Source organism: Chelonia mydas, chromosome 10, assembly GCF_015237465.2.
Source record: "Chelonia mydas isolate rCheMyd1 chromosome 10, rCheMyd1.pri.v2, whole genome shotgun sequence".
Classification (NCBI taxonomy): Eukaryota; Metazoa; Chordata; order Testudines; family Cheloniidae; genus Chelonia; species Chelonia mydas.
Window position 1 is genome coordinate 16,631,411 of NC_051250.2, and position 9,161 is coordinate 16,640,571.

Consider the following 9,161-nt stretch of genomic DNA (forward strand, 5'->3'; position numbering starts at 1 on the left):
TATATAACCCCTGTAGCTGAGTAGGAGGTGAGCTGTTCTGGTGTCTTCATGTGGGTGGCTTGACTCTCAGCCATGAGGTTGCCTGTATTACAGCTAGGCTGGTCTTTTTACAGCATGTGGTAAGTGTGGGGTGGGTTGGTTAGGGCCCTGTATAGGGAGGGTTCTGTTTGCTGAGCTGGCTTCTGAGCATCTTCTCTCTTGTTTGCAGGCTGCTTCTTTTACTTGGCTGCCTTATAGTGCCCTTGACAGCTGGAGTTACTAGTTCCATGGCTCTAGACTTCCCAGGTAACCAGGGCATTCCCCTGATCATGGTTGGAGGGGGGGGTAGGATAGTTTTACTGACCCTGGGGTGATACTCCTCTCCATTTGCTGGAGTGAGTGGGTTTTAGCATACTAACAGTCTGTATGCTGTCTACTATCCTGTGTTGCAAGGAGTTGATATCAGACTGCTCACTTCCTCTTGTAGGGACGGTGTCTTGTCACACTGACAAAATGTTGATTGGGTTTCCCAGAGAGCTTGGAAGCAACTTCTGGCAGGTCCATGTAGTTGGTAGGTATTGCTGCATGTTTAGCTAGGTTCTCAAGGCAACTTCTAGCAGCATAGCTGACCAGCTTACTCTTTCTAGATGCAAGTGGTGAAGAGATTGTAGACTGTGACTACACGGTGGATCATGAGAGGCTGACTCTAACTGCTCTGTATGTGAACTGCACCAGACTAGAGGTAAAACTGTCCCTCTGCCTTGGGAACATGCTCACTTGACAGAGGGTCTAAAGTGACACCCACTAAGTGACCCAACACTGTAGTTGGGTATGTAATGTACCATCTCTCTTTCCTGGAAGACTCCTTCTCTCCAGAGCACCCACTGAGGTGGTGCTTCCATAGAATAATGACTAATCGAATGGCTCCCAACAAATCAAATTCCTTCCTTTGAGTAACAATGCAAATACAGAGCCACTTTTAAAAACTAACCCTGCCTCTTCTATAGACAGCAACTTCAGCTGAAGCAAATTCTCAACTTGAACATGTGGCCTCTGAGGGCTGGCTCTAATTGCTGATCTGAGGCAACCTCTAGTCATGTAAAACTGTGCCACTGCCTTATTCTGACCAGTGTGTTCTCTTGCTCTAGCATGACCAACACCAGCTGAGACTAGAGCTGCTGGTGCCCAACAAAACCATTTCAAGGGACAAGAACGTAACCTACAGTATTGGCTGTGATTCTCTTCAAGCAGATGAAGTCGTCCCTACTATTTTTACAGGAGCTACAAACTGTACTAAAGACTTCATGGCAGTAAGTGGGGCAGTTTGACAATCCCTTGGAAAGGGAACTGCTCTCAGCTGTAGAGAGGAGTCCGACACCTCAATGGCATCTCAGTCAAATCGTAAAGATGTGTCTGTAGACTCTCTTTGGGTGGTGGGAGTAAGGAAACAAAACTAACTGACTAGCAGGATGATAGTGGATTTTCCCCTTCCTGATCTCTGGGAAGACTCAGATTCAAGACTAGCCTTCTTAGTTGTAAAAACTCTAGCTAGTTACCTTTACCTCCTCCTTTGTGTACTTCTAAGAGCTTGCCTGGCTAGGCTTGACACAGCTTACTGAATTATGTAGACCCCTCTATTGGCTAATGGTCAGTAGCTGTCAACCTGAGCACAGGTGCACTAAACTACAGGGGGAGAAGAGCATTTGCTGCTTCCCCACCTTGTCCCTCCAGAAACAAGCCAGGCCTCTAGCCACTGCAGCACACTTCCTCAGACTCCCTGAAAGCTTCCATTCCTCTAATTGGTTAGAGGCTCCTTGTTCCATTCACCATGGTAAGCTTGCTTGGTATCCTCTTCTCTTTGAACAGTGTGCTTTGCAGTCAGCTGCTGTCCCGTTCTCTTTCAGGTTGTATTTCCAAGACTCCTTCCCAGTTTTGCTGATGAACACATGGTATGAAACTTTGGTCAAAATGGGGGCTGGGTGTGCAAAATAACATGCCTCTAAAGTAGAACCGCTGCATGTAGAAACTGCCACTTTGGTGATGGTTGCTAAAGTAGCAAACTGGACCCTTCAGTATCTCTCTAGTGTTGGTTAGCCAAGCTGCCACACACAGCAGCCTTAACACTCCTTAAAGATAAGAACAATAACCCCCTTGCTCGGTAATGAAAAACCTTATGCCTGACTGACCAGAAGTCTCAAATTGCAGACTGCAGAATCTCAGATGGCCTGGATACTGTCCATAGATGATGGAACACGAACACACAGGCTAAGCCTTAGGCAAGCCATGCAGCAAGGGTATACATTCCTAGCTGACAGCAACAACCTAATCTTCCAGGTTTCTTTTGGTGCAACTGGAGTCACCTCTTACAAGGTAGGTGCACAAGACTGTCTAGATGCCAAAAGGCAAAACTTGCCATAGGCAAATGATGGTGTCTATAAATAGAAACCGTGAGAAGTCTCAGACTTCTGAGGCTCACTAGTCTGAGCTATTGGGGCAGTCTGATTAGTCTGACTCTACATGCAGTCCATGAGGGCATCTGGAAATGGGAGTGTGAGAGCTGCCTGCCTACTGAAACAGCTGCAGCTTGACTTCTGGCTATGACTCCATGTGGTGCATGAGGGCCTAGAATGGAGCTTGTACACCCTTCCCAAGAACTCCTCTGTGTAGGGGTAACGTGAAACAGCTAGGGTGTAACTCCAGTGGCTAACATCTGCAGTCTCTTCAGAACTACAGCCTGGCTTACTGAATCCTAATTGACTTCTTTTATACCTGGCACTGGGAACTGCACTGTGAATAAGCCGCTGTTCTCAACTGTATCTATCCTCTGCAGCAAGACAACCAGATGCTATATACTGTGGCATTCAAGCTTTCATATGGGCCTCCTGACCAGCGGTTAACTGTAGAATCAAGAATGATCTGTGCACCAGGTAAAACTTCCTCTCCTCACAGCAGAAGCTGGTCCCTCCTCTGACCTGAGAGGGACTTGTACCTTAAAATGTCTCTAGAAACTAACAGAGCTATTCTTGCAGGTCCAGCAACCTGTAACTCCACACACATGACTGTTTCCATCCCAGCTTTCCCAGGGATCCTCTCTGCTGTGAGTATAGACAACAGAAACATTCCCATGACCCAACTCCAAGCAAATGGAATTGCTCTGGACACAAGAAGGGGTGTGAAGCTACACATCAACAAAAGAATCCTGAAGTCCAGAGTAAGCTCCCTACAAACTAGTATCTGACTCCATTTAGGAATGGTCATAATTGTAGTTGAAATGCAAACCATAGATGTAATAGAAAGGGCTTAACTACAAAATCGGATTTGATGTCCTTCCAGCAGAGTCTGTTCCAAGCCATAGGACTGGACTAGACTGTAGGTATCTGTACCTTCAGCAGCCATCATTTGCCTGGTTGTGAGAGTTGAGGGAAAAGAATCGGATGCAGCCAATGTCCAAATCTTCAGAGTAATGTTCATATAAACCATTAACTTTTTTCAGGCACTAATCTGATCTCCATTACTGCAATACAAGCCCCCTCTCTATCAGCCCTTTCCAAATGTGTGTGTGTGTGTGGTTTTTTTTTTTTTTTTAAAAATACTTCCTTGCTTAACATTCAAGCAATGTTTCCTGACGACAGACTACCCCTTGCTACTGCACTGGACTTGAGCTACTTGTTCTGGACCTTCTCTTGTCTTGGTAACATGACACTGGCTCTCCAGGCTGCAGAATGGCACAGGCAACCTGTCTACTACTCCCACAATACTCCATGCTGGCAGTTATCCCTGGAATGATCAGTAAGGCTATTGCTCTTCTCAAGAAATTAGAATACCCCCATGGATGGAATGAGGAGTCTAGTCTAATATACCTAGATAGAGATGGTATTCAGTCTCCTGTAGATTGTGCGGCTTATGTGAGATCTCTGGGTCAGGGATGACTCTGAGAATAGAACCTAGCCTGCTGTATTCTAACGCTTACAAATGAATTAAAGTTGTGAGAACCCAGGCTGCTGGACTACTTAGTCTGGTTCTGCAGAGCCAAATATATATACTTAAAAGATTGAGCTTTGGACAAGGTCTAAATATCTCTTTCCTAAAGATGACACTCTAAATCAGTTATGGATGTAAAATTTACAAACTTCTACTTCTAAACCAGCCTACTCAATCTCCTGGAGTAAGAAGTAGCTAATCAAAGAAGAATATTTCTGGCTAGATTGGTCCAGTCTAAATGAGTGTCTGATCTTGGGCAAAAGGCTACCTTTGCCATTGTCATCTTACCAGCAAACATAAATAACTAAAATTACCATTGCAGACTTTCAACTGTCTTAAATAACAAATGTCGTGGCCTGCCTCCCTCTCTTCCAGCTGTACAAGGAGAGCTGCTTAGGACTTCAGTCCTACATAGCATCTCTAAGGCTAACTTTCAACTTCCGTGGAGAAATGGTGTCAATGGTCACTTACCCAGAGTGTCCCTGTGATCAACATGCACCAATAGGTAAGACCACATGTACTTCTGTCAACTCATTCTGTGCTGGTTCAGCTATCCCAGAAGTAATGGCCTACAAATGAGACTTCATCATAAGGATCCAATGTTCAGCATGAAATACTGAAGCTGTCTGTCATCCACCTCTGTACAGGAGAACATGAGTGGACCTCAAACTGCAGCGCACAGCTCAAGATTCACTGGGTGAACATATGGCTAAAAGTGTTGATATATTTGGTGTAAACTCTTAATAGCTGGCAAGCAAAAATTACAATTTAGGGTGGTTCTCAGCAACTAATGGGCTCCACTATAAAGATGCCAAGTTACACTAATTCAATCTAAAATGGATGCCCCTTCCTAGCTGGTGGGGCGTCTCAGGCCTATGTATCTGATTACATATTTGGATATTCTGGACATCCACTCCTTGGAAGTGGAAGGGAGTCTTCATTGCATTTGTGTTCACTGTAAAATGAACTGCTTTCCTCCTCCTTGCGCACCCCCCCCCCCCAAGGTGGCAGGTAGGCAGCCCCATATACAACTGAACATCTCATAAGCTTTCCCATAGTTCCCCAGCAGCTGCTAGCTCTCTGCTGCAGAAGAGGATTCACCAGCTGTCCCCTGACCTACAGTGCCACTAATCTTGACCTGGAGCCATACCACTTCTCCTGCCTGGCCTGCCCTAAACCACTCCTAATGGAATGTTTCCAGCCTAGTCTCAGGTTTTGGTTCCCCCTCATCTAAGCCATAGAGCACTGCTTGCCAGCAACTCTGGGTCCTTGAGCCTCCTGGCATGAGCTGTTGCAGGATCCTTGCCCTCCAGGTCATGCTATACAAACTGGAGATACTACAATCCAGTAGGCTCAGGACAACTCCTCCTAGGGTAGTTAGGGCCCCTGTGCACACAGCTCAGAATACTCTAGTCCCTCACTGAACTGAGGCAGGAGCTGCCATAGCCCCATGTCCTGGAGTCCCCTACAGCAACCCATCCCAATTCCTTGAATGTTTCAGCTGCTGTGTGCACTCAGGATGGCTACATGGACTTTGAAGTACAGAGTGACAGGACAAAACCAGCCCTGGACTTGGATACCATCAGGCTAAGAGATCCTACATGCAAACCAGTCTTCAAGTCTCCCTCAAATGACATGGTTCGGTTTCACGTCCCACTGAACAGGTGTGGGACAAGGCAGAGGGTAAGTGTCAGGACAGTGACTGCTAAAGGCGCTCCAGTGGCAGGGCAGTCACTAAGACTCCTGTATCCCCTGTAGTTTGAAGGCGAGAGGACGACTTATGAGAATGAAGTGCGTGCCTTGTGGGCAGATCAACCGCCACGCAGGATTTCTAGGGACAGTGAATTCAGGTCAGTCCACAACTCTGCTGGTGACAGCCCATCGCAACACTAAGCAAAGTGACTGACGGCAAATAGCCAGCTAACCTGATGCTGTGCATTCTGTCCTTCAGGCTGACCGTAGTGTGCACCTACAAAAGTGGTGATGCGTCCCTGAGCATAAGGATAAGCAGTCTCCCTCCTCCAGTTTCTTCAATAAACCAGGGTCCTCTCTCCTTGATCCTGCTGATCTATCCAGGTAAAGCTTGCATCTAGCCGCAAATGGTGTCCAGGGCAGAAATGAAGTGATTCCCTCCATAGTCAAGGGAGCTCTTCGGTCCCTACTATCCAGAGCAGTAGACCCAGAGACCTTTTGATATCCGGGGGTGGCATGATTCCATCACGGCTGGTCTGTGACCTAGACCTGGCAGGCTAGGTTTTAATAGAGCCTCTTGCTATGGGGGAATCCAATAGGGATGTTGGGTTTAGGAGGCTTTTTCTCTCCCTGTGCAAGGAGTTCACCTAAAGCACCCACTAGCTGTGTCCTTCTATGCACCTACAGTACCAGACTTCTTACATAGCTGGCTGCTTCATCTCTCTAGATTGAGATTCCGACCTATTGTGAACTGGGCTGTCAACTCTGCCGTACTTGGTTTTTTCAGATGACTCCTACATGCAGCCCTACAGTGACGACCAGTACCCTATTGTGAAATATCTGCGGCAACCAATCTTCTTGGAAGTGCAAGTTCTGAACCGCAATGACCCCAACATCCGACTGGTACTGGATGACTGTTGGGCAACAACATCGCAAGATCCAAGCTCTCTGCCCCGGTGGAACGTTGTTGTGGATGGGTAGGTATATTCCAACTCCTGTAGGAACACAGGTGAGGCTGGCCTGCTCAAGTGTTTCCCTGAAATGCTATGCAAAGGCTTGTTGGAGCTGTGAGCGCCATGTTCCTCACATGGATGTAGGAGCAAAGGGTTGCTGTCTGGCTATGATCTGACCACAAAGTGTAGGTCGCTCTAGCCTTAGGTCAAGCTAGACATTTGAGAGTGCACGTGCTCAAGGACTACAGTGTGTAAATGCCAACTGTCACTCTAATGGCTCAAACTGAGTGACTCAAAACCTCAATGAATTGCTGTCCTAATGCAGGCTTCCAAGCTCTGGCAGATCTCTAGGGAACAGTATTGAGGGTCTCTTGGGTCATGGACTAAATATTAAACTGGAATGTAAATGATGGAAACCTTCCAAGTCTCTTCTTGCCTGAGGTCAGTTGAAATCTCTCTGAAAAGCTGCCTTTCTACATGATCTCCTGTAGGTGTGACTATGAACTAGATAACTACAGAACCGCATTTCATCCAGTGGGCCTAGCAGTCAGCTATCCCAACTATCGCCAGAGATTTGAAGTGAAGACCTTCGCCTTTGTAGCGGGTGACAAGGCTCTCACTAGCCTAGTAAGTGCAGTCCCTCTAGCACTAGCTAAAGGCTCGGGCTTCCTGTGCTCCAAATGTCTCTCCCTTATCTTTGCTGTAGGTGTACTTCCACTGCAGTGCTCTTCTCTGTGACGGACTTCATCCAGACTCCCCTCTGTGTTCAACACGATGTCCTCCCTCAGCCAGAAACAAACGAGGTAGGATTTAATCGCTGCTGGCAACTAGAATGTCACGTAAACATGCTGTCCTACCACAGCAGAATAATGTAGGTGTGGAAGGGAACTTGCTAGGTTTCCTAGTCTCCTGCACTCAACCAGGACTAAGTACTATCTAGCCCAGCTCTACTTTCCTTTAACAACCACCAGTGACCAATTCTGCAAACCATCTAGGTAAATTGGTTCCAGTGCCTGCCTACCCTTGCAGTTAGACATTAGGAGAGAAACCTTTCCTAACCTAAACATCCCTTGCTGTGATTGAAGCCCCTGATTGGATCACCTTCTTTATAAGGAGAATCAGCACTGTTATCAGTGGGAAGTCTTCAAGCATGTCAAAGTAAGGTACTGCTCAGTTGTCTTTTCTGGACTAAAGAACCCACTTTTCCACCTTCTTGTAGACCATGTTTTCTAGACGTTGAAGCATTCCTATCGATGGTCTCTGGACAGAACTGGAATATATAGTAAACTAACTGGCTATTTGTGGGTTTCCAGACTCCAGTTAGTCAGAATTATGTGGTGACTAATCTCTTGCAGATGTTGTTGTGATGCAAGCAGAGAACTCCGGTGTAGCAAGCTTACCTGGTGCTGTTCGCTTTGTAGCAGACGAATGGCCTTCAACCCAAGGTACGGAACAAATGCCCTCTCCTTGACCTAACTGAGGCATGTTGTTGCCAAGCCAAGTTATGGCATAATCTGGCCACTAATTTGTGGTTCTACCTTTTTTCCTCCCTACAGAAGAAACTCCACTGAGAGAAGGAGCATGGACCACTGTAGTAGCAGCAGCTACTGTGGTCCTTGGCCTGATGGTCACTGCACTGGTGTCAGTGGCTCTCTTTAAAAATCTGAAGAGGACAAAAGCTGTAATGGGAAAGTGATATGCTAAATGACTTGTGACAAAATAAACTGCTGGATGCACTAGTTCATGGTGGACTCTCTCCTTTATTTCAGAAGTGGCTACTTCTGATATCTAGCTTCTAGTTTCCAACAGAAGCCAGTGAGACTTGGCTCATCTCTAAAGCCCAGACAAACCAACCAGCCAATCCCATGGTACAAAATGTTAACTCAATAGTAACTGTGCTAGCCTGACAACTGTCCTAATTCATTGTTTAACTGTCATAAGTACCTATTCTACTATACAGCTGCTCCTTATTGTTCAGTTAATGTGGTAGGGTGAAGGCACTTGTATTGTTGCTGGTATTTTAGAGCCCTTATTCTGTAGATACACCAAGGAGAGATTGAGCCTAATCTCAACCTAACCTACAGTCATCATTAAGGTGACAACCCTGGGTGCTTGGTCTTTGAGTTTAAGAGCTCCATGTTTCCTCTGATCCTATCCACGACTCAACCAGTAGAAGTTAATGCCTGTCAGTACATCAGCAGTAGCAGCAAGGTAGATCCGCAAGAGTCTGCGTACTAGACCTATGTTTTAGGAGATCTTTTGTTCTTTATACCAACAGCACCATGTCTAGCACTAATGAAACTAACCACTCATAGTGCCTATTACAAAAGCAATTGGACTCACTACACTAGACACTATGGGGCATTTTTGAAGAGACAACTGTATTGCTGTCTGTCAACCTTCTGCTACTCTTCTAGCTTACCCATCCAGTTGCAGGGCTAGGGTCTCCAGCCACGCTCTGTGTAGCTCAAGTGTCCTGGCATAGTGGTGGTGACCCTTGCAGATACTAGGCTTAAACTTGGGCCAGCAATAGGGGTTTCATAAAGCGGTCCTCCA

At 46.4% G+C, this 9,161-nt stretch overlaps 1 protein-coding gene across 2 annotated transcripts; it reads left to right on the forward strand.

Moving 5' to 3' along the window:
- Positions 1-18: 18 nt before the first annotated feature.
- On the forward strand, positions 19-8,347 carry LOC119567283 (zona pellucida sperm-binding protein 2-like). Of its 2 annotated transcripts, XM_043524446.1 has the most exons (18): positions 19-119; positions 209-285; positions 467-550; positions 627-721; positions 1,128-1,289; positions 1,884-1,928; positions 2,185-2,349; positions 2,810-2,906; positions 3,009-3,190; positions 4,336-4,465; positions 5,462-5,643; positions 5,719-5,810; positions 5,912-6,036; positions 6,440-6,629; positions 7,097-7,232; positions 7,312-7,408; positions 7,961-8,050; positions 8,162-8,347. In XM_043524446.1, exons 1-18 carry the CDS (start codon positions 73-75, stop codon positions 8,299-8,301), a joined length of 2,136 nt encoding a protein of 711 aa, XP_043380381.1. In that variant the 5' UTR covers positions 19-72; the 3' UTR covers positions 8,302-8,347. The 2 variants fall into 2 exon arrangements, with proteins under 2 accessions (XP_043380381.1, XP_043380382.1); XM_043524447.1 differs by lacking the exon at positions 467-550.
- Positions 8,348-9,161: the final 814 nt, after the last annotated feature.